Source organism: Cydia splendana, chromosome 15 (genome assembly GCF_910591565.1).
Source record: "Cydia splendana chromosome 15, ilCydSple1.2, whole genome shotgun sequence".
NCBI classification, from domain to species: Eukaryota; Metazoa; Arthropoda; class Insecta; order Lepidoptera; family Tortricidae; genus Cydia; species Cydia splendana.
In genome coordinates, this window is record NC_085974.1 from 17964545 (window position 1) to 17988741 (window position 24197).

At 36.4% G+C, this 24197-nt stretch overlaps 1 protein-coding gene across 2 annotated transcripts; it reads right to left on the reverse strand.

Moving 5' to 3' along the window:
* Window positions 1-2731: 2731 nt before the first annotated feature.
* Window positions 2732-23290, reverse strand: LOC134797761 (myeloid leukemia factor). 2 transcript variants are annotated; one of them, XM_063770124.1, is made up of 8 exons: window positions 23084-23290; window positions 22223-22404; window positions 17512-17597; window positions 12930-13032; window positions 11383-11503; window positions 8541-8690; window positions 5394-5486; window positions 2732-3704 (listed from the first exon to the last, which is right to left on the reverse strand). In XM_063770124.1, the coding sequence occupies exons 1-8, from the start codon at window positions 23134-23136 to the stop codon at window positions 3611-3613; spliced, it is 882 nt and encodes a 293-aa protein (XP_063626194.1). In that variant the 5' UTR covers window positions 23137-23290; the 3' UTR covers window positions 2732-3610. The 2 variants fall into 2 exon arrangements, with proteins under 2 accessions (XP_063626194.1, XP_063626192.1); XM_063770122.1 differs by having other exon boundaries at window positions 17512-17600.
* Window positions 23291-24197: the final 907 nt, after the last annotated feature.

Sequence of the window (24197 nt, forward strand, 5' to 3'; positions counted from 1 at the left end):
GAATATTTTTGTTTCATTTGACGCTTACCTATATAATCGCATAAATAAAAGACACTATTTATGGTATATAATTTACTATTTAATCCTAGTGATCACACAAAGATGAAAATTAAACCTAACATCAATAATACATCTAAAAATATTTTTACCATTCCTGTATTACACTAAATGGAATTTTTATAATAAGTGCTGAATAAACAACTATTAAATAAATTAAAGTACTTTATTGAACAAGTCAATACGATCGGTTTTGTGCGAAAATAACGTTTTAAAATCAGAAATTAAAGATAAAACGAAATCAATCAATATAAGTACTTAAATAATCTAGTCTTAAGTATTTCTAATTACTTAACTTATACTTATTTGTGAACATACACATGAGATTGGGTTAGTTTACCCGTTTTAGGTCAGTTGGGATAAAACAAACTTGGGGCAAAACCGTCTACAGTAACATTCCTGACAAGGGGCAAAATGAACCGTGTTTTCACGCCCAACCAACTTTACCTATATCAATATTAATCGTGAACGATAGGAGAAAATAACATCTACCTTATAACTGCCGTTAAAATAAGCAGCCAGTTTTTGTTTCTCATTAGAAACCGTCTTTTTTTTAGATTTAAGAAAAATAAATGCCAAGAACATGAACTGGGGCGTAGAAAGATATAGACCGACTAAGGGCCAGTTGCACCAACCACATTTGACAGACTGATCAACGTCAGCCGGCGCGCCACTATGAAACTTTCCATACATAAAATTTTAATGATACGAAAATTTTGGTGCAACCGACCCTAAGGGTGCAAATTATAGTGAGTCGTTGACCTAATGTGACCGCCGAAAGTATGGGGTGGCCAGGCAGCAGACAATGATACGTTAAACGACCGCGACGCAGAGTAATTTCGTCATAGGTCTGCTGTGAAATAAACTTGGTAACACAACCTGTACACCTCTACCTATACAGTCAGTAGTCACCTCTCTACTTCCCCAAAATACGTCACCATATACACTACTCGAAGTGCAGTTACCGTAATTCTGATGTCAACATCAAATAAAATTGAGATTTATGGTGGTGTCTTCAAATATAGTTTGTCCACGGACTGTCTCATTTCAATCATAGACAGAGAGAATCATACTATCTTTGTCTTAGGGGCTATTCATAAATTACGTCATTTCAAATTAGGGGGGGAGGGGCTGGACATCGGATGATGGTAGCATGACATAGGAGGAAACGGGGTCATTCGTAGCATGATTTTTGGATGATTTTAGGGGGCGGGGGGTCAAAAATCGTCAAAAATCGATGACGTAATTTATGGACAGCCCCTTACACTAGTACCATCACCCAAAAGAAAAGGATGAGTATAGTTTTCCTGGTTCTTACTGACTGACAAATTGGTTTGACCAACTATATATTTCACCGTAGACTTGTTTGTAGTTAGAAATTGCCCCATTATTGAGGAATTACCCACATTGCCCCAGATCACACTTTGGTCATTAATTACTCTCAAAAGTCAAACTAAAGTCTCACAGATGGCAATAATTTATTCATATCACACCTACAGCATCAGAATTCGCCATTTCTTGTGGTATACGGTTAAGGAAATTAAAATAGGTGACTTTTTAGGTTTTATAAGCTTAAACCAACTTTTTCGAGCAATAAAAAAAAAGTTACTGGAAAATAACATTATAAAGTTAGAGACATACAATTCTACCCAAGACCAGCGTGGGTAAAATGGCGCAAATAGAGTTCAAATGTCTCACAGTCACACACTTTTTAAAATTAGATCATGAATAGGTCGTTGTGTTTTCCCGAAAATAAAAAGATCTACCCCTTAACTAACAAAGACAGTTGGTAAGAAAAAAAAAGTTAAAGAAGTTAAGAAGAAGTTACGCTGCATTTATTTAAGCGCCACCTAGCTAAGAGGGTCGCAAACATTTATAATAAGAATACATGTAAAGTGTCAACACACTTATGTTATGGTCATGTCATGAAATCTAATCGTCCATCATACTCATATTCTATAAATTACACCGAATCCATACAAAAATAACGATTCATGACATGGAATAACTAACCTAACTGTATTATTGATAACACTTATGGTCAGCGGGCGCAGCATGGTTAAATTTTTGTCACCTGACACTATACCCGTCCCTTTCGCACTTACATACTTGTTAGAATGTGACAGGCATGGCGACAAGCGATAAAAATGCGACCGTACTACTGACCGCTGATGTGTACAGTCGACGCCAAAGATATGTTTACACTTTTGCACCTTATGCCTTTGTAATTAGGCGAAAAATATAAACATATCTTTGAAGTTGACTGTAACACAGCATAAGTAGCTAAGCGGGTGAAGTATCCAAAATTATCCGAACAAAACATAATCGTTAAGAGAGTGAGAATGTGCTTAGACCTTTTTGAGCAACTTACCCGTTTAGCTACATATACAGCAGTCGATACGAGTATTGGACACTATAATACTAAATATACTCAATAGCAATAAAAAGGGTCACTCTGAGTGGAATATATAATAGAAAATGACCCATTTTATTACTCTCGATTGTACAACAGAAGCGCGACTTGAGAAGCTACGATAAATAGTTGGTCTTATCGTTTAGAAAAAGTTGACATAAAATTTTTGAACAGAGAAGTAATTGTCCTCAAATATTTATTTATATTATGCATGTCGCTTCGCTTCTATTATACATAAAAAATCGACAAAATAAGAACATATTGAAATTCTAGACAAGCAACTATTTAATTCTAAGGAAATATTATTAATTGGGAATTGTCTTATTTTGAATTGAACACAGATTATAACTATATCCAATTTTTACATGGTCTCTTATATTTTGGCTTATTATTATTTTTACGCCAAAGAACACAAAATTGACCACTATGGATGTCATTGACGTAAATACATTTTTTTATGATAACAATTATATTGGCGCGCAATTCATACATTTATTGGTGGTTTTGTTAGATTGCTAATTAAAGAGGGAGATAATAGCCAGACAGATCGTCTTCACCTGATACATCATTACTCATTAGTATCTCGTAATATATCGGTCTTCAGACGTATCTAATCTTTCCCCAATATACAGCGCCATATACGTTATTCAAAGTGACGTTAGCGTAATATTGATGTTACCGCCTGTTGATCCCGGCATTATATCGCTGTGGGTCTGGGAGCTATTATTATCAAGTAACGTATAAGACCTAACCAAAACTTTTCCGAAAATACTGCGCCATATACATTATTCTCATAAGAATGATTTTGCGGTTGCTTGTTGGTTCCGGCATATTTTAACTGTTGCTATGCGTATGCCTCACTAAAGGAAGATTAGAAGTTTTTATGTGTCGAAGTCTAGTCAAAGGTCTCACTATGTCGCTTACCATAAAGACGAGATTTTCATGCCTTTATATATTTGATCTTTATACGAATAACCTGTCAAAGCGTCGTCTTGGCAAGCGACAAAGTGGGACTTTTTGATTGGAAACGGCACATGAACTTTTCCCCATAAACCCGCGCCATATACGTTATTCAAAGTGACGTTAGCATAATACCAGATGTTACCGCCTGTCAGTTCCTGTGTTTTCTAGCGGTGGCAGCTAGTGCTCGGCGGGGGAGTGGCGCTTGTTGCGGGGGCGGTCGTGCCGGTGGCGTTGCGGGTGCGAGCCGCCGTACACGGAGCGCACGGACGAACTGGAATGGAAATGAAGTTTGTTATAATGAGCTTAATATATTGCTATACCAGGGATCAAAAGCAGAATTGGGGAAAATATAATCAAGGCGATAAACCTTCCTAGGGGGCTGTCCATAAATTACGTCATCAATTTTTGACGATTTTTGACCCCTCCCCCCCTAAAATCATCCAAAAATCATGCTTCGAAAGACCCCGTTTCCTCCTACGTCATACTACCATCATCCGATGTCCAGACCCCCCCCCCCCCTAATTTGAAATGACGTAATTTATAAATAGCCGCTAAGATTGCATACGAGTCTGTTATGGTGTCATCAAAATTTGAAGACGCTACTTAAAATTAAAAAAAAAACACATATGGAGTTGTGGTTTGGAAGAAACATAGCCATGGATACAAAATAAATATGTAGTTAATCCTCATGCCATGAAGCTTAAACTAACTACAAATATTAAGCGTAACTACAAATATACAGCAATAAATAGTAATATGAAATTGCGTGCAAATATTATTTTAGCATTATGATAACATGGACACATGCTAGTACAAATAATTATATTCCGGTTGCTTTTTTTAAATTACTTCGGTTGATATTTTTTCTGATTTTTGCAAGACGTTTAACTCTATGTACAAAAAATATAATACTAACATAGCAAACGTATGTACAACGTAATAAAATAAAATATTATTTATTACGATACATCTAATAGTGACGTCTCATTTGGTATCTGAAAGTGAAAGAGAAATGATATAAAGGTTTCAATAAAAACTGTTTTGGGGGATCATTTCTGCTAAAATTTAATTGTTAGTAAGTTTTTATTTATTTTAATAAATTGTTAAGGATGGTTTGAACTTAGTAACTTTAGTGAATAATTTTATATTGATCTGTATGAGTGTATCCTATTGTTTTAAGTATTTAACAGGATGTTTACAAGCCACGTGACTCGATCATTCAGCCAATGAGATAAACATTTATTAGCTTCGATATTTTCATCTCTATAAGTACCCAAATGACCCTGTGTTTTTTGTTTACATTCTGTTAAACAGCTAAAAAATTTACTACAGTTCTTTTTTTATATTTTGTAATTTATTGATTGCACAAAAAAGATTGAAAGATGATTATAATTTCGTTATTGTATTATTTTATGATGTTGGAATTTGAGTAGACGATGCTTTAGATTTTTTAGATGATGCCCATTAGTGTCGAAAGGTGAGTTGTTATACAGAACACTGAGTTTTATAGAAGTTGGGATTCAAGGAAAATTTCGAGGCTGTCACTTTGACAGGTCAACTAAAGATGGCCGCCAATTATCAAGCGAAACAATCTAGCTATAGTTTGTCAAAGGACTGTCTCATTTCAATCATAGACAGAGAGAATCATACTATCTTTGTCTTACACTAGTACTAGCACCCAAAAGAAAAGGATAAGTAGTTTTCCTGGTTCTTACTGACTGACAATTGGTTTGACCAACTATATATTTATATGTACAACTTTTCTGTATAGAATAACCAGGCGAAACCAAGGAGTTTCAATGTAAAAAAGTACAATGTTTAAACGCAGAACGTGTCTCGCGAAGTATCGCAGTAGCGCCATCTAACATCAACCTGTCAAAGTTGACTCATTAAATTGTCCTTGAATCTTCTAAACAACCCAACGTCCAAGTCGCTATCATGTCGTCTCGCTCTGGCTCACCTGTTGGCGCCCTGTGCGAGCGGGCTGGCAGCAGTTCTCAGCGGGCGGCGCGGCGTGGGCCGAATGGCGCGTCTTTCTCGTTCGCTATTCGAACTGCAATACATGCGCTAGCTACAGATAGGGCCGCCATCTTGGATTTTAAGAAGTTTTTAAGACGTGATATATGTTTTTTTTTAATTCCATGCAACGTAATCAATTTTAATCGCTTCTTAAGTGTAATTAAATTATTTTTTCTAAGTATTTGAAATGTTTCAACGATGGTTTTGAATGAAACGGAATATTTACAGGACAGATAGTCTTATAATATCTGTTTTGTCCATTAGTCCTACTTTATTGTACAAGATGGCGACTCTAACAGCTTAGAACAAGCTTGCATCCATTACGTTTGAAAATCAACCTCAAATGCAAGAAATTAAGGTTGTGTTTAAATTGATACAAACTTGTTTAACACATTCAACACCAAGAACCCGACTGTCGGGTACACTGTTCGTAGCGACTACGCGCTACATACGACGAAACCGTGGCTACGCGCTACGAGCGTAACCCGTAGCACTTAGTGGTATTGAATGTGTTAATAGCTGATGTTTTTATAACATAAAGCATTTGGGACGTAAAAGGCACCTCAAAGTCTGTTGTCAATATGGTATTGTCAACAGATAATACATAGGGTCATAGCGCTAGTTTTCGTCAATTTGACGAAATTAGAATATAAACCTACATTGCTGCACAAATTTGGACTTATTACAATCTTTAATGTCTAAAGAATATATCTATCTATATAAAAAATATATTTCGCAAAAAGCAAATTAAAAATGAAATATATTATTTGCTAATCCGTCAAGTGGACGAAAACTAGAGCATGGACGGAAACTAGCCCAATGACAATACCCTTTTTGTTAAAAACGGCACATTTGTTTCGTTGTAAAATGCCTTATGTTACAAACATACAGCTACTTATTTGCTACATAGGTAAATAAACAGAAAATATAAAATCAGTGTAGATTGTGCTCAAATAAATATACAGTAATAAGTGCAAAAGAAAAGAATCAACATGCCAGCTACTTTCTACAACTTAATTAGAAACTCTTACAATACCCAAAAAATATAATATTTGTCAATATTTATCAATCTTGGAGTTAATTTTATATCGACTTTTATGATTCAGTATTTAAAACCTTAATTTGTTTAAAATTTGATTGAATTATTGACCGAATTTAAACTGTTGTGAGACATACTAACATTGAATAATTACGCGATACACGGCCGTCGTGAACGCTGCTCGCACTGTTAGTGCTTGAGAAAGGAGACCTAGGCTCCCCGAAACATGTCGCGCGAGTGACTAAAAACAAGTGAGTCTAAACCGTAAAATTATTCAATGAATTATTGACATTGATTTTTTCGCTTAGAGTTTATAATCAAGAGAGAAGCCTTTTGTAAACAAGGTGGGTTATGTTTTTTTTTCCCAAAAAATTAATTAAGTGCATATTTCATTTTATGAATGTAATATGTTTTGCTTGCAAAAGGTCATAGAGATCCAAAATCTACAAAGCTTTATAACAATTATAAAATAGCAATTACATAATTATATATGATATAGACAGAGGGAAAATAGAGCATAATATAAAATCAAATTCCATACTTGTAGGATTCTTTAAAGGGTTCCATTTACCATAAACATATGAGTCTGATTTTTAAGCAAGCAACCGGGGTGTAATATTGTACCGTGGCATTTTAGATCTATGAGTTGTGCTGTTCAGGTATTTACAATTTTACATAACATTACAGTAGTGGCACAGTTACCATATCATTTTAATTTTAATTTTAAAAGAACCTGTTAACAAATATCTATAGGTATCCTGTGGCCCCACACTAGACTAAGCCTGTGACGTGGCAGCCATTTTGAAAGTCGAATCGACGAAAATTAATAGTACATTATTGTCGAGGCTCGGAAGTAGCTACTTGCAGGCTGAGGATTCGTTTTAAACGGACGACCTTGGGAGTCCGTTTAATTGAATCCGAAGCCAGCAAGTAGCCTTCCAGCCGAGTCATATATAGTGCTTTTCTCAAAAATGGTGCAAGAAATATAAATATCATAGAAATATTTTACAAAAGCAACGTTCTTACGTATATATTTTCACAGAAAAAAGTAGAAACAATTGAAAAAATTAGCTTTGCCGCCTTTTTATTTTTTTAATAAAAAAATAGAAGTGTATTTTTCTGCCGAAAATACGTCAACCTATTTGAGACAGTTAAATAGTCGCGGTACTAATCATCTGTTTGGCTGTTTAATGGGCCTGTGCCTTCATTTGATATGGCCATTTTAACTTTTAAAAAGTTTGGAACTCGACAAATAATGGAATTTGTATGCAACATTGCAGTCCCAAAATCGAGACTGCAATGTTTTTAACTTTTTAATTTTTGACTGACCATAAACTCCGCACTTCGCGACCAAATTTTTATACGGCAACGTCGACTTTGCCGTCCATTTTTGAGAAAAAACAATTGCAGTCTTGATTTCTCGACAGCAATGTTGCATACAAATATGATTATTTGTGGGGTCCCAAACTTTTTAAAAACTTAAAATGCCCATAGCAAATGTAGGCATAGGTTCATTAAACAGCCAAATAGATGACCAGTACTTATTATTATAATGTTGTACTAGTTATTTTCTTGCACCATTTTTGAGAACAGCATAATATATGACTCGGCTGCAAGGCTAATTGGGAGTATTACTGCAATGTTTTGCCACCAGAGTGCAGCACTAGCTCCTCTAGTAAACCATAGAGTAACTTGTACATACTGTGCCTTAAACTTTTTTTGACTTTGTTTTCACAAACAATAAAATGTGACATTGATGCATCAAGGCGGTCTGTTAACAATTAAGGGCCTACCGGGAAACGCGAAAATCGACACTTAGTTATCTGCCTCTTTATCGCTCGAATGTGTAAGAGGGATAGAGAGGTTAGATGACGAAATTTCGATTTTTCTTGTTTCGCGGGAGACCCCCAGATCGGGACGGAGAGGGGGAGCGGCGCCGCATACGCAGAGTTTCGCGTAATACTCCCTATTGCCGGCTTCGGATTCAATTAATTCTTAGCCAGCATAAGTAACAACTTCCGGGCCTCAATAATATGGTAAAGTACTAACTTGGGTATCGGCGCGGCGCCGGCGCCGGCGTGCTCGTGCGCGGCGTGCTCGGGCGCGGCCTCTACAGCCAGGCGCGGCGCGCGGGAGGGGGGGGCGGCGAGGGCGGCGCGGCCGGGGCGCGCGTAGGCGCCGGCTTTCTGCTGGAACTCTCTGCCGAAATATAAAGACGGAGTACTTCAATTGACCGTAACTTTCTATCGGAAAACGATATTTAGTACGTACAAATGGCGAAACTCATAACTGTCCATCGGTAGACCTTATGCCTTTTGTGATAAGGTCCGACGGTTAACGGTTAACGGGCGATAGTAGTCTAAATAGTGATCCGCTGAAATCTAATTAGAAAACTCTTCGACGCTGAAAAATTATAGAGTATAAAATCTTAGAAAAAAAACCTGGCTACTTTAATAAAAGAACCGGATGGCACTTTAACTAAAAACAATATTCTAATTAAAAACAATCGGTATAAAAAATATTATTACAGTACATATGGTCCTATTTTCCCGCCCTAGTGCGTAAAATAGCACTTTTCGTGCGTATGTCAAAAATTTTAAGAACCATATGTACTGTAAAACGTTGTACGACACACGTGCGAATAGGTAATTCGCATCTCGTGTCGATTTAAAACACTCCCTTCGGTCGTGTTTTAATTTGTCGCCACTCGTTTCGAACTTCCTCTTTTCCGCACTTGTATCGTAAATAACTATTTTCAAAAAATTTAAAATGTCTACAAAATCTGTATCAATATCAATCATTTTACCCTAAATAAAAACTTTTTACAAAAAAAATCAAACCGACTTCAAAAAGGATGAAATAAAATATTATCCTTTTTGAAATCTATGCGTTACCAACTGATATGTTTGAAGTCGGTGCCAAGCCAAATTTTGAAGCATACCATGATTTTGGTGCGATTCGATAAGGATGTACCTACGTTGGATTGCCTTACACGACGACAATGAACGTACTTTCTGTAGGTACAGTCGACGTTAAAAATATGTTTACACTTTTCGCCTTATTACAAAGGAGTAAGGTGCAAAAGTGTAAATATATCTTTGACGTCGATTGTATCTAAGAACACACCTCAGAACTCAGAACACACGATCAAACCTTCTTGGCGCAGTCTGTACTATGTTTGTCGGCACATTAGTGGTAATCCAATGCATTTTTTTTCGTCGTATTATTTAAAGAGCATTTCTTACTAATGCTCGAACAGTCTATAGCACGCAAGTGTGAGATTGGGACTGAGTAATTTCCCGTCCCTTATCCAGAGGACTACATTTCAAAATATAAAACAATTTAAGAAATTTACCTTCTTGCCAAATTTCACCTAAAGCGGTTCAGTTGTTTAGCCATGAAAAGGCGACAAAGAGGCAGACAAAATTACTTACACATTTGTAATAGTTATTAGTGCAGTTCTAATGGGATTTATAGCTATAAAGCTGATTATTTTGACTGGTATTGTTACTACTTGGCTTGGCACCGACTTCAAACATATCAGTTGGTAACGCATAGACTTCAAAAAGGATAATATTTTATTTCATCCTTTTGATTTTTTTTGTAAAAAGTTTTTATTTTTCCATTTTTAGTTTTAACGCATTGTTAAGAGCGCGACGCATGAATGAAAAACAAGATCATGTTTAACACTAAATTCGTGTACCTATTACTTTAATAAATATGTATGTAATCAGGAATTTTCTCGAGTCCGTCTGGGAAATTATAATTCCTGTCACTACTACACTAAATCCATCCTCCGCCCCGCCACTGGCCCAATCCCTCGACGCCCCGATCACTTAACCTCACAGCGCATCAACCCCTGATCCAGGAACCCCTCGACCCTGAACCAGGAATTGTCTCGAGTCCGTCTGGGAAATTATAATTCCTGTCAACTAAATCCATCCGCCCGCCCCGCCACTGACCCAATCCCTCAGCCCCCCGATCACTCAACCTCACAGCACATCAACCCCTGATCCAGGAACCCCTCGATCCTGAACCAGCAACCCTTCAACCGCCATTCCCCGACCCGTTAATCTCTGACCCCTTAACTCCTAACCCTAACCCCCGATCAGTAGCCTTACCAGCTTACCACGAGTTTGACATTGATATATTCGCTAGCATGTGTATAACTTTCTTCCCATGCATCTCGCTCGTACTAACCTTAGTGTGAGCGAGATGCATAAAAAGTTACATTTAGATGCATAAGACGTTAGCGAATATGTCAATGTCAAACTCGTGGTAAGGCTACAGTTGCAGTACATCAAATTGGTGGTTTTCGGAAGCAAATGCTCGAGTTACTTTAGAAAACCCCGAAATCACTTAACACGTGCCTTTAAAAATTGAGGAGTTCCCTCAATTCCTCATGGATTCCATCATCAGACCAGAACCAAAAATAATACGGAAACACCTTGGAGGTAACTTCTTCCAAACAAAAAAAGAATTACTCAAATCGGATCACAGGTGCCAGAGTAATCGCTGAACATACTTACATTTAAAGAAATCATCATCATTATCATCAAAATAATCATCATCATCAGGTCTATTTCATCAAATTAGTGGTTTTCGAGAGAAAATGCTCGAGTTGCTTAAGAAAACGCCCAAAACACCATGCATGTGCCTTTAAAAATTGAGGAGTTCCCTCAATTCCTCATGGATCCCATCATCAGAACAGAACCAAATTAAAATGGGACCAACTCGGAGGTAGCTCCTTTCAAACAAAAAAAGAATTACTCAAATCGGTCTACGGATGTCGGAGTAATCAGTGAAAGTACATAGAAAAAAAAAAAATAGCCACCACCGAATACAGAACCTCCTCCTTCTATGAAATTGAAGTCGGTTAAAAATAAATCACCTGTCGAAATCCTCAGCCTCGTCCTCATCCAAATTAATAAATTCCTGTCTCTCCTCCTGGTCGCCTGAATACACGTTCTGCTCTTTTTCCACCACGTGAGCTCGCTCGCCGATGTGGTGGCCTATAAAGACAAACGACATATTTTATTACAAATAAATATTTTTGAGCGAGTGAGGAATGTCGAGATCCGACGCCTGTTATCGTTGTTACCTTAACGTTATACTTAGATATTATTTATTACATTTTATAAGAAGATAGTTACCGCGAAATACACAACACGTTCGATATCATCTTCTCTTTTGATATATTGGTAGTTTTGTATTCTTTTGGCACTGTTTAAGTGTTAAATATATGCCATAAAGAAATTATATACCGCTTTGTAATTGATTTGCATTATTGAAATTTCTCGGTAACTTACCTACAGCAAGTAAAAGTTACATATTTTAAATACTAATCAACCTATGACTTATCGATAACAGATTTGTCGATGTTTCATTTTCTCAAACACTCGTTTTTGCCACAAAAACATCTAAGTCTGATGATGATATTCGAACTTAATTTGATAGTCAAGTTTTATAAGTGAGACTGAGAACCTGTAATTGGCCTGATGACAAATTTTGAAATCCCTTTTAATATTATCGGTACACTTGTATTGGTTCCGAAAAACACAATATTTCAGCTATACTCATAAGATTTAACATAAATAATTGCATTTTATTATAGCTAGTTTAAACCTCGCGCGAAAACGCATCACACGCCATTTGTGACGTCATAAATTATGGTGGTAGACATTGTTTACATACTTACAGTTACGAATTTCCCTTGAATCCGAATGATATTGTTAATTCAGCACCATATATTACGATTAGGGGTGATAAATACATTACAAAAATTGTTCACAATAAGTCATTTTATACAAAGACTCTCACACGGTTGCAATTTAAGATGAATTATTTAGATACATGTAAATTTTGAGTGAAAATCACCGAGCGCCGGGTTTACTTTTTAATTTTTTCTAGTTCCGACAGCCAACATGGCAATGATAGTTCCATTCAGCCTAAAAATTAAAAAAGATTTTTTGTGAAATATCGTATTATTTAGCGTTTTATTTATATAATAACAAATAAATATTTACTTTATATCGTGTAATAATATTTTTTGGACGTAATAAATGTTTAGTGGCAAAAATAATATTTTTTTTGAACTTCCAAACTCTTTGGTGAGGACGTAATGGATTACAGTCAATGAGGTTGTCTATGTTGCTCTAAGAAATATGTCATACATTGATGACGTCAATTCTTAGCTCGCTTCTGATTCGCGTTTCAGTCAAAATGGCCGATTAGAGAATTTTGCAGTTTTATTTTATTGAATATATTAATAATCCTAATGTTTATACTGAGATTGGGCCATTTTTTAGAATCGTATTTACGTATATGTTTCTTTGAAACCATTATTTCCATGATTCTTTGTTACTGTCATCAGGCCAATTGGCTCTGTAATTCTATTGTAGGTTATAGAAATGTGTAAAGCGGTTAAAAAAAACGTACCGATGGACATTTTCTTGGTCCCGGTGCGCGAGTCCTGCAGGGTCTTGCGGGTCTCCTTGACGCCGTTGGGGCCGATCTTTGTGCTGCTGGTCGAGCTGTATACCTGAAGTCAAACGTTTAATATTTTATTACATTAAATCTACGATTTAATTCAAAAATAGGATTTATTCAAACATATCTACGACTGTTATTTTTTATTGACGGAGAAAAAGCGAAGCGAACACATTTTACATTAGCATATCAATTTTCAACTTTTATTGTTCGACTAAGAGCGATTTCGCACTACGTCCGATCCGAATCCGATCCGAACCCGTGAAAATATGGTCCGTAGTAGCCGTAGAACTATTTCTATGGTAAGTTACGCACTAGATCCGATCTCCGTCATCCGATTTCTTTCCGTCATTCAACGTGTGCGGTGCGTAACTTACCATAGAAATAGTTCTACGGCTACTACAGACCATATTTTCACGGGTTCGGATCGGATTCGGATCGGACGTAGTGCGAAACCGCTCTAAGGGTTCAAACCAGACAAAATTCAAGGTTAAAACAATTGCTTCTGGGTCTCAGAAGGCTAGAACAACATAATTAAATAGTTTTTTTAAAAAACGGGGCACAGTTCGCACTACGATAATAACATTTCGCGCGGTGAACCGCATTCAATTGATTAGATTGAGTTTGCCTAGAGATTTTTTGACTTGTTAAATGTTAATCATATAAAATAATCAATATCCTGAAAACTAAGCCTTTTTCGCATAATATACGTTATATACTTAGCTTATTGTTACATAAATGTTACATCAATAAAATACCGAAATCTTTCGATATTGTGCGGTTTTTTGCGATTCTTATTGCTTAAACTCATATATGCAGTTATATCCTTATCAATGTTATTAAGTAAGTATATGATAGTTATTTGTAATTTATTCAGGTATCATTCTACAGCATTACAGCTAGGGGCGCCAATGCGCCTAAATATGTAATAGTAAAGCTATAGTAATATGTAGAATTATATGATGAATATGACAATACCATTGGTCCGTATAAATTTTATACTTTTGAATAATCATCGTAGCAAACTGTGTACCATAGCAACTTGAATGAAACAACCCATCGTTTTCAAACTTTACATCAACAAATCGTCATTTATCATTAGATTCAGATTCAAACATAAGTCATTGGCAAACTGCCTACGCCGCTGACCGGCCGTGACCCTGGTTCAAGTCCATACGTATGACACCACCCATTAACACAACTACATAATTCATATTAGACATGCCTAGTGCTTGGTTTTTGCGGATCTCGTATCTGTTTTTTGTACCCGACTATTATTATTACTGTGCTCTGTATCTTTAGGTGTTTAAATAAAAGTAAACAAATAATTTGTACATTTTCGGGTATATAGTTATAACATTTATTGGTTACCCAACCAAATACAAAACCGCCTGGATCTGTCACTGAACGACCTGATTTTAACCTACATTATTTGATCATATAATGTTTTCATCTACCCTCAACTGTCTTAAGGAGCCATTTGAGGGTAGATTTTTCTTACTTTTATTTAAATAGTTGAAATACCTAAAGATACAGACTATAGTGGTTGGTTTTTGTGGATCTCAAATCGCTATTTTGTACCCGACTATGGAAAAGCCTTCACAAGCTTTTATTTAAATTGCCCTGTTAGTAGGTACTTGAGCTGAAATTTTGCATACAAATGTAAATCGGATAACAATGCAATATTATGATGACATGGAGCTGATCTGATGATGGAGACAGGACTTTTTGGTAAAAATTTCATTTTTAGGGTTCCGTACCCAAAGGGTAAAACGGGACCCTATTACTAAGACTTCGCTGTCCGTCCGTCCGTCCGTCTGTCACCAGGCTGTATCTCACGAACCGTGATAGCTAGACAGTTGAAATTTTCACAGATGATGTATTTCTGTTGCCGCTATAACAACAAATACTAAAAACAGAATAAAATAAAGATTTAAATGGGGCTCCCATACAACAAACGTGATTTTTTACCAAAGTTAAGCAACGTCGGGAGTGGTCAGTACTTGGATGGGTGACCGTTTTTTTTTGTTTTTTTTTTTGCATTATGGTACGGAACCCTTCGTGCGCGAGTCCGACTCGCACTTGCCCGGTTTTTGGTACAAGCTTTTATCGCTGAGTGTAGGTACTTTTCTTTCCACAGGCAACTAATACTTATCGAGACAATTCGAAAAACCGCAAACACAATTAGGTTTCGTTGTTTTATCACAGAGTTCCTATGGCCACTAGGGCTTGCAATATCGGATGGTTTCCAATTCCGGAACTGATTTTCGATATTGGATTCCAATTCCGGAATTCCGGAACTGGTTCCGGAATTAGGGTAAGTATATCATATTTTTATTCGATTGTTTAGTAAGAAATAACAAAAAATGTGAAATTCTGATACTTAACGTTTATTAAAGTTAGTGTTAGTATTGTTTAAGAGAAATTTAATTTCCATTTTTTTTCACCTCTTATTTACCTACGCACCTTATTAACATGGATACTTAAATTCGCTTCTATGACAGGTTATTTATTTGGGGAGACTATAGTTGCTATAGCAAACCATTCGATGCATAATTTTATAAAATTGTTAAATATAATAGCTTCCTAGTCTTCCTAACCTAGTAGGTAGTGGTGTTGTTTAAGAAGTTGAAGGTCTAAGTTTGGCTTTTTCCTTCCTAGTTCCTAATTATGATTCAGTATATCATATATTATGTGCTTCTACAGGATCCGAAATCGTTGATAGAGAAAACCTCTCTGAATCGAAGATAAAAAGTCAAAATATTTTTAAATTTCATTTCTTAAAATTCGCTTATGTAGGATTCAGACTATTCTGACTATTCTAAGCAAGTAAATCGCTTTGCTTTTTTTTATGAGCCCATTATTGCTTTCTCACTACTTTAGAAAACGGAAAAGTTAAATGTACCTATACCTACTATAGTTCACTGAATGACCTCTTAGTCATCACTTAATAACAACAAAAAACACCAGTATAGTGTAATTTCTTAACCATTTTCAATAATAAACGTATTAAAACCTAAAAAAGTACTTAAATCCAATTCCGGAATTTTCGATATTCAGTTGTATCAATTCCGGAATTGTAATATCGGAAATTTTGTCCGAGATTCCGGAATTCCGGAATGCAAGCCCTAATGGCCACCTCCTATCTCCATCATCAGATCAGCTCGGTGGTACCATAATATTGCATTGTCACCCAACTTACATATGTATGCAAATTTGTGTTTCAGCTTCATTGGAAGTCGGGAAGTGGGTCAAATTTAACTTGCAAGTTTTGACCCGTACATAGCTACATTACATACATACTGAGATACATAGGTACATTGCATTGCAAGTTAATAAAAAGCTTGTAAAAACCGGTGAACCAAATAAGCGTTTCCAAGGTCACAAATTATATTTAAAAGATTCGTAAGTCAGTAAGAACCCAAACAATTTCAGAAGAAATAATTGACGACCCATTTCGAAACTTTGCGCGGCGCGTTATGGGGCTGCCAAGCCATAAAATATTTTAAAAAAAATCTAATTTTGTTCCAAGTTACACCTATTGTCTGAATTGTATTGTAAGCAAGGCAGGTTTTCCGCAACTCTACGACTGGCGTCTATTTTGCGTTTCAAGTTATACCTAAATGTTGTAAATGTTGGATGTTTCTCCAACCATATTAGACGAAATGAACCAATATAAAAATAATGTACTTATTACGTACGTATGTTACTACAAAAACTGCACATATTGAAAATTTTAATAGAATACACCTGGATACATACTAAATCCATTTTATGCCAAAAATGCCTTACATCATTATGGAAAACTCCTCTCGGCTGATACCCTATAAACTACTGGATCGATTTCTATGAAACAGTTAAGAAACACCGCAAGAAAACTCATAAACCGCATCGAAATCGGCCCATCCGTTCGAGAGCTACGATACATCAGACAGACAGACAGATATTGGGGTCAGACAGACAGACAGATATTGGGGTCAAACATATAACACCCCTCTTTTTGGTTCGGGGGTTAAAAAAATCTTGAAATATTTGTCTATTCTCATGAGTCTCAAGTGTTTTTGATTTTCCTAAGAATATTAATAACTAGCGACCCGCCCGGCTTCGCACGGGTTACACTAAACCGTAACAAATTATACACCTAAACCTTCCTCAAGAATCACTCTATAAAAACCGCAAGAAAATCTGTTCAGTAGTTTTTGAGTTTATCGCGAACATACATACACACAGACAGACGCGGCGGGGGACTTTGTTTTATAAGGTCACAGACAAAACATCCTCCAGACTTAGCATAGTCGCGCTTACGGTAATTTTACTCCATGTTCGAGTCGAAAGTGTCTTTGTGTGACGTCCGTGTCTTTGAACGGACCAATCACGGCACGGGATTTCGCTCACCTCGTCCCGCGCACCCCCGCATTTTTGGCATCATCGGTTGCATGAAATAATTGCTCTAAACTCGGTCTAGAGGATTCCTAATCTATGTATAAGATGTAGAGATATTATTGACGTGCCGCTACTGTCATCTACGTACCTGAGGTTTCCCGTTGGGTCCACCAGAAGACATGACGACTGTGCTGCTGCTGAAGGAGCTGCCGGCAGACATCGGGCCGTCTAGGTCTGCTGTGTACAAAAACATAATATACCACGTGTCCCAACATTCAACGATAAGCTGGCACCAGAAGATGGACCTGCTCATGATTACTTGAGGAAAAAAAAGAAAAAATATATATCTCAATTTATTATGGAATTACAAAAAAAAATGAAAATCGACACCCCTAGTGGTATTTTTAACGACCATGGGCCCGTTTCTCAAAAGCTTGTAACTTGTAATACAAGTGGAAGTCCCTTTCTAACAAAAGCTGTCAAAAAGTGACATCCGCTTGTATTACAAGTTACAAGCTTTTGAGAAACGGGCTCCATGTCTACAATTTTTCAATTAATATTCTTTTCAATTTTATTTTTTATTTTTCCTCGAGTAGTCATGAGCAGGTCCATCTTCTGGTGCCAGCTTATCGTTGAATTTTGGGTATCGTCTTGGGTCGTCCCATTCGTTTTTCGTCAAGTTCTTAAATTAGTCCTATTCTGCTTTCGTCACTCATTCTTCATCGAAAGCCACCGACGATTGTGACGAATGTAAAATGAGTGACGAAAGCAGAATAGGACTAATTTAAAACTTGACGAAAAACGAATGGGACGACCTAAGACGGTACCGAATTTTGGGACACGTTGTATACAATATTTACTATTGCACTCAAAGCACCTATACAGGGCGTCCCAGATCTACCACGTCACAGTGACTCCGGAGGTACGTCAACTCAATACTAAAAAAAATGTATGCGCACGGTCTCAAGATGATTGCAGTCTCTTTACTTTATACTCGTACAAAGTCCTTTGTAGTGGCTCTTAAACTATATTCCGCTATCTTCAACGACGCATAATAAAGACTATTAAAGACTGAAAGACGCATAATAGCTACTTAGCTATTATGCGTCTTTCAAGAATATAAATAACTCTTGTAATAAGTGCCTAACGTCATAGTCATAAATTGCTTGTTAGTAAAATAAAACATTGTGAGGAAATCTGCATTCACCAGTCTATATTTTGCATGCCAAATAATTTACGAGTACAGAAGTAGTGCATAATTGGTTGCTATCGTATTTTCTCGGAAACGTTCGTATTTATTATATTATTATATTGTTTAATACACTAGCAGCTGAAAGCTGATGCGTGTATATCACTGCACTTGTTTTTTTAACGATTAATGTTCATATTTTTTTTGTTTTAAGTCATGCTACTTCTGTCAACCTCAGTACTTATTGTACTGAGACCGATTGAAATAGCATAACACGTTTGTGCGTTTCCGTGAAAATACGATGGCAAGCAACTATGCACTACATCTGTAGTATGATTATAAACACTCTAGGACCTAGGTGAACATGTCAGCCTCATGGGTGCTTTCGTAGTTCCCTACTCCAGGATACTGATACTGATACTGATACTAGTATACTGATACTAGTATACTGATACTAGTATCAGTATCAGTATCTCCATGGAGTAGGGAACATGCCGAACGGGTCCGAGAAGAGAGAGTTCATCATGTCGTTCATGATTTTTATTGAGGCTTTGGACACTCTAGGACCTAGGTGAACATGTCAGCCTCATGGGTGCTTTCATAGGTCCCTACTCAAGGGAGAGATCAATAAAGTGGTATACACATCAGTGTATTTGTCAGGTTGCTCTGCCAACCAACAATTGATCTGTCCATTGTGCATGGAGCCCAAACTACCAAAAATTATTTTTCTCAAATCCGAATTCCGGACGCAGTCCAACAACACGTGAGACAAGTCATCAGTCTTCTGACAGTCTAGACCAGGGATGTTGCGGATGCAGATTTTTTGACATCCGTGTATGCGGATGCGGATATTTAAAGGCTCACATCCGCGGATGCGGATTTCAAGATTAGTTACTTAAAAAACGTCAAATATTACATTTCAATAGTTTTTATTTAAAAAAACGTAACATTTAGTATTTGAGCAAGAACATAGGTGCGTTATATTTAATAAACAGTAACTTGGCCGACTTTTCTGGATCTCTAGACGATTTCGTTATAGGTAGGGAATGCAATCTCGATCTCGCAATTTCAAGATCTCGCGAGATCTCGCACGAATTTTCGAGATTCAATCTCGTTGACAGGAAATCTCGATTTTCGCAATCTCGTTCGAGATCTTGATTAATATTTTCGAGATCTCGAACGAGATTGAATTATTGATCCGTGTGAATTACTTTATTTTGAGTAATCTTTTTGACCTTAGGTTCATGTTGTTCAGGCAGTGCTATTGTATGCGGCCGGCTTTAGCCGACGATAAAAGCACTGTGGCGCGCTCTGTGCGGAAAAATCGGACGAACTTAACGTACCCAGTCACAATTATTTATGATTTTTGCTCGCACCCTACATTTTTTTGTTAGTTGCTGAGTGCTTGTCACAAATATCAACTGAGCATGTTACTGCCTCTGCTTACAATTTTGTAAAATTAAAAATAAATAATACCACTTTTTCATAATTACATGCAAATTAGAACTACATACATATTATTAGTTTTTTTAATAAAAGTAGTTTTTTTATTAAATGTTGATTAATTTGAAGATCTTCAAAATAAAACTTGACGTAGGTACTCTAAATAAGTAGTATATACGGAATTCTTCGAGATTTTTGCTCAAAATAACACATTTTAAATTATTTTGTCAAATCTCGATCTCGCCGAGATTAATCTCGATCTCGAAAGTGTGACGGTCGAGATCTCGAAACACCCTATCTTGATTCAGATTTTTCGTGCGAGATCTCGAATCGCCAATCTTGGTGCGAGATTGCATTCCCTAGTTATAGGTAATGACGAAATTACCTAGCACTTACGCCGCCACTAATACGTTCCTGTACAGGCTTGTTCGACATCCGCATCCACATTAAGCTCCGCATCGATTTTATATGGATGCGGATTTTGAAAATAATGCGGAAGTTCCGCGGTTGCGGATCCGAATATTCGCAACGTCCCACAGTGTTTTATAGAAGCCAAAAAAGTGACATCCTCATTTTATTGCAAATTACTGAAGTTTAGATCATTACAAATGCGAGACTAAAACTCCCGCGTGTCCAATTTGCGTAGTTTATGTGTAATAATTTTTCGAAAATCGTGTTTTAGGCCCCCGGATATTATGAAAAACGTTAATAATATGCAAATTATTTTGTAAACTTTCCGTTGATTAGTGCTATTGGATAAACCATTCAAAGACGCAAATTTAGTGGCAATTGTGACTTCTCTAGGTATATTGGTTATAAAGATATTAATGAATTTATTGTTTTCGGTTTTCATTTTTTTTCTTCCATGTTCCGCCGTAGTAGGAGCCCATATTTGTATGACAGCTTCATTTATATGTCTTCTATCCACCCTATTTTTGACAAGACCTAATTCCGTGGAACATTCAAGTAATCATCGAAACACTTTATATCCGGGTTATCCGGCCGCTAGGGTTGGCACTTCGGTATTTTTATTTATACGCCATTTTCTTGGGGATATCTGGTTTCGAGTTCATATGGAAGAAAATGTGATCCCACTGCTTCGAGAACTGATTTAGTAAGTACCAAGGGAGAGTCGGGTTCGCATACGAAGGGTCTAAAAAAATTTTACCATGTCATACAGTGTACGATGACACAGATCCTCAATGTGCAACTCCAACTCGTACTTGACCCTAACTTTATTTAATTTAATTTTTAAACATTTAATAATTGGAATTTAAATTTAGGGCAGTACGTTTCAATATATTTTTTGTTTCAGATGCTGATATGGACTTAGAAGATATACTGAATTTTAAAAGAATACCGGTGATGCCTGTAGATTTGGAATCGCCGTTTGGATCGCCAAGGCTTAAAAAAGAATTATTGAGAGAAATTTTTGATTTTTGACGATTGTGATGTTGTATTTGAAAACTTTATTTATAATTAAATACAGAAGAGAGCTGTTGTCTATTTTTTAGTTACGTGTAATTTTACTGATTACTGCTTTGTTTAAATTAAACTGTTGATGATAACTGATCTGAAACTTGTATTATTTAGACTACTTTCATATGTGTAGGTTTTTATTAACATATTAAAGTTTATTTTTACCACCCATAAAAGTGCTATAATGTGTATACAGCGTTAATATTATATCCGGGTGTACCCGGATATTGGTAGTGGCAGCCCTGACCGAAAATTTTAATTGGCTTTAAATTCAATCTTCCACGGAATTAGGTCTTGTAAAAAATAGTGTAGATAGAAGACGTATAAATGAAGCTGTCATACAAATATGGGCTCCTACTACGGCGGAACATGGAAGAAAAAAAATAAAAACCAAAAACAATAAATTCATTAATATCTTTGTAACCAATATACCTAGAGATGTCACAATTGCCTCTAAATTTGCGTCTTCGGACGGTTTATCCAATAGCACTAAACAACGGAAAGTTCATAAAACGATTTGCAATTTTTTTAAAGTTTTTCATAATATCCGGGTGCCTAAAAGACGATTTTCTTAAAATTATTACACAGAAACTACGCAAATTGGACACGCGGGAGTTTTAGTCTCGCATTTGTAATGATCTAAACTTCAGTAATTTGCAATAAAATGAGGATGTCACTTTTTTGGCTTCTATAAAACACTGTGCGTCCCTGGTCTAGACACAGTGGTGACGGAGGATTATTAACTTACCAGAGAACAATCTGTTCATCTGAGGCATTTGCGGCATGAACGGCATCATGCTCATGCCGCCCATGCCCATGGCCATGTTGGACCGCGGCATGAGGGACAGCGGGCCGCCCAGCATGCCGAACGGGTCCGAGAAGAGAGAGTTCATCATGTTGTTCATTTGACGCATGTGATGCATGTGCGAGCTGTTGAAACAAAAAACAAAGTTTGTTTGTGTTTGTCGAGATACAAATGTGCATTTCCATATTTTGCAGCAACTCGTGGAAGCATGCACCAAACATGACACTGTATAGTGGAAGAACCGGAAAGCCTTTGCCCAGCAGTGAGGCATGCTATTAAAAAAAAATCAACCATTAATTAATTAATTATCAGTACCTATAGTGTTTATAAAGACCAGTAACTTCTTCTCTAATAAAATACATAAAAATTCCCAACTCTAATACTATTTTATAGTAGTTTGCAATAACAGCAACAAATTATATTTTGCAAACAGAGTAGGGGTAGAATCATAAAATAAGATAAAAAAATAATACAATAAAATTATTGGAGATATAAGAATTAGAAGATAAATTATTGGAATAAGAAGTGGAAAACTACAATACAATATCCACTTACTCTAACTTTAGCTATGTATTCACGAATTATGTTTTCATAACATGCTTTCGAAAAGATTGCTTCATCCCTGACACAAAAAAACGTATGTCACGTCAGCCTATATGCAAAAAAGCACAAAAAACAGCACATTCAATTAGTGACCATTACGTAGTTACAGTCCTCGACTTAATAAATTGAATAGGGGACTAAATGAATCGCTATTTATATTGCCAAATTGTGGAAAATTTGATTTATAAAATATCAACTTACCCGAAAAACGGATCATCTTCAACATCCCCCATCAAAGACCCAAAGAGAGACATGTTTCTAATTCTTCAAGTCACAGTAATAATCTTAATTTGTTAAAAGAACACTTCCAACGTGGTATTTAACAGGTGATCACGCCAAATTCACGTCTCAATTGCTTTCAGAAAATCGAAATCTCTGGTAATTCGCGAGTCTACAAACACGCACAAATAAATGTCAAACTCGAATAGTGTTGGATTAGGGATCTTTGGTATTGCTATGCTTCGATTGTGCACGATTACAAAATCGATTCTAACTTGTATCGATATGGAAAAATACAAACTTGATCCAAGCCAAATCCAAACCCACTCAATCACAAAACCCTTGGGAGGGTATGGAGATTCTTTGGTATGGAGTTAGACCAAGATAACTCTGCAAAGCACAGAGTCAGAAGCTCGTGTTGCTCGAAGCACGAATTTATCTTTAAACTAGTTATATTACAAATAAATGTTAAGTTCAGATTATTATGCTTAAATACTAATGTGATCTCAATTTAATTTTAGAAGGATAAACTATTGTAGTAGTTTGATATTTAATTAGCTATAAGATTTCTGCGCCCTAGCAGGGTCCATATATTATAATATCCCTTAAGTGGCAACGTCACTTTTCAGTAGTTGGAAATTAAACGTTATATTAATTAGTCAAATTTTAAATTTAATTAAAGTGATCGACCACGAGCCGGCGGCCTGCCATTTGAAGATTCAGGCATCAACTCGTCACACCTAAATTTTGTTCTAACCGGTCACACCGCCAAAAGCAAAAGTATTTGTTTCAATTCGTCACAAGTAAATTTAGTTCTATTAAGTCACATCGTAGTTTTGTAGCTATTGGTTACACGGCACGTCAGTTCCTATTCGTAATGCCGTCAAACAGTTCTAACTGGTCACAAGCAGGGTACCTAAACATATTTCACTATCAGTATTTCTTGCCATTCTGTCCGGGTGTGCCTAAAACGTAGACGTAGTTAGGTATATGCTCCAATAAATAAATAAATAAATAAATAAATATTAGGGGACATCTTACACAGATCAGATACTTTTGCACGGCTGCCCACAGTCATATATTTATGGTGAGTGTA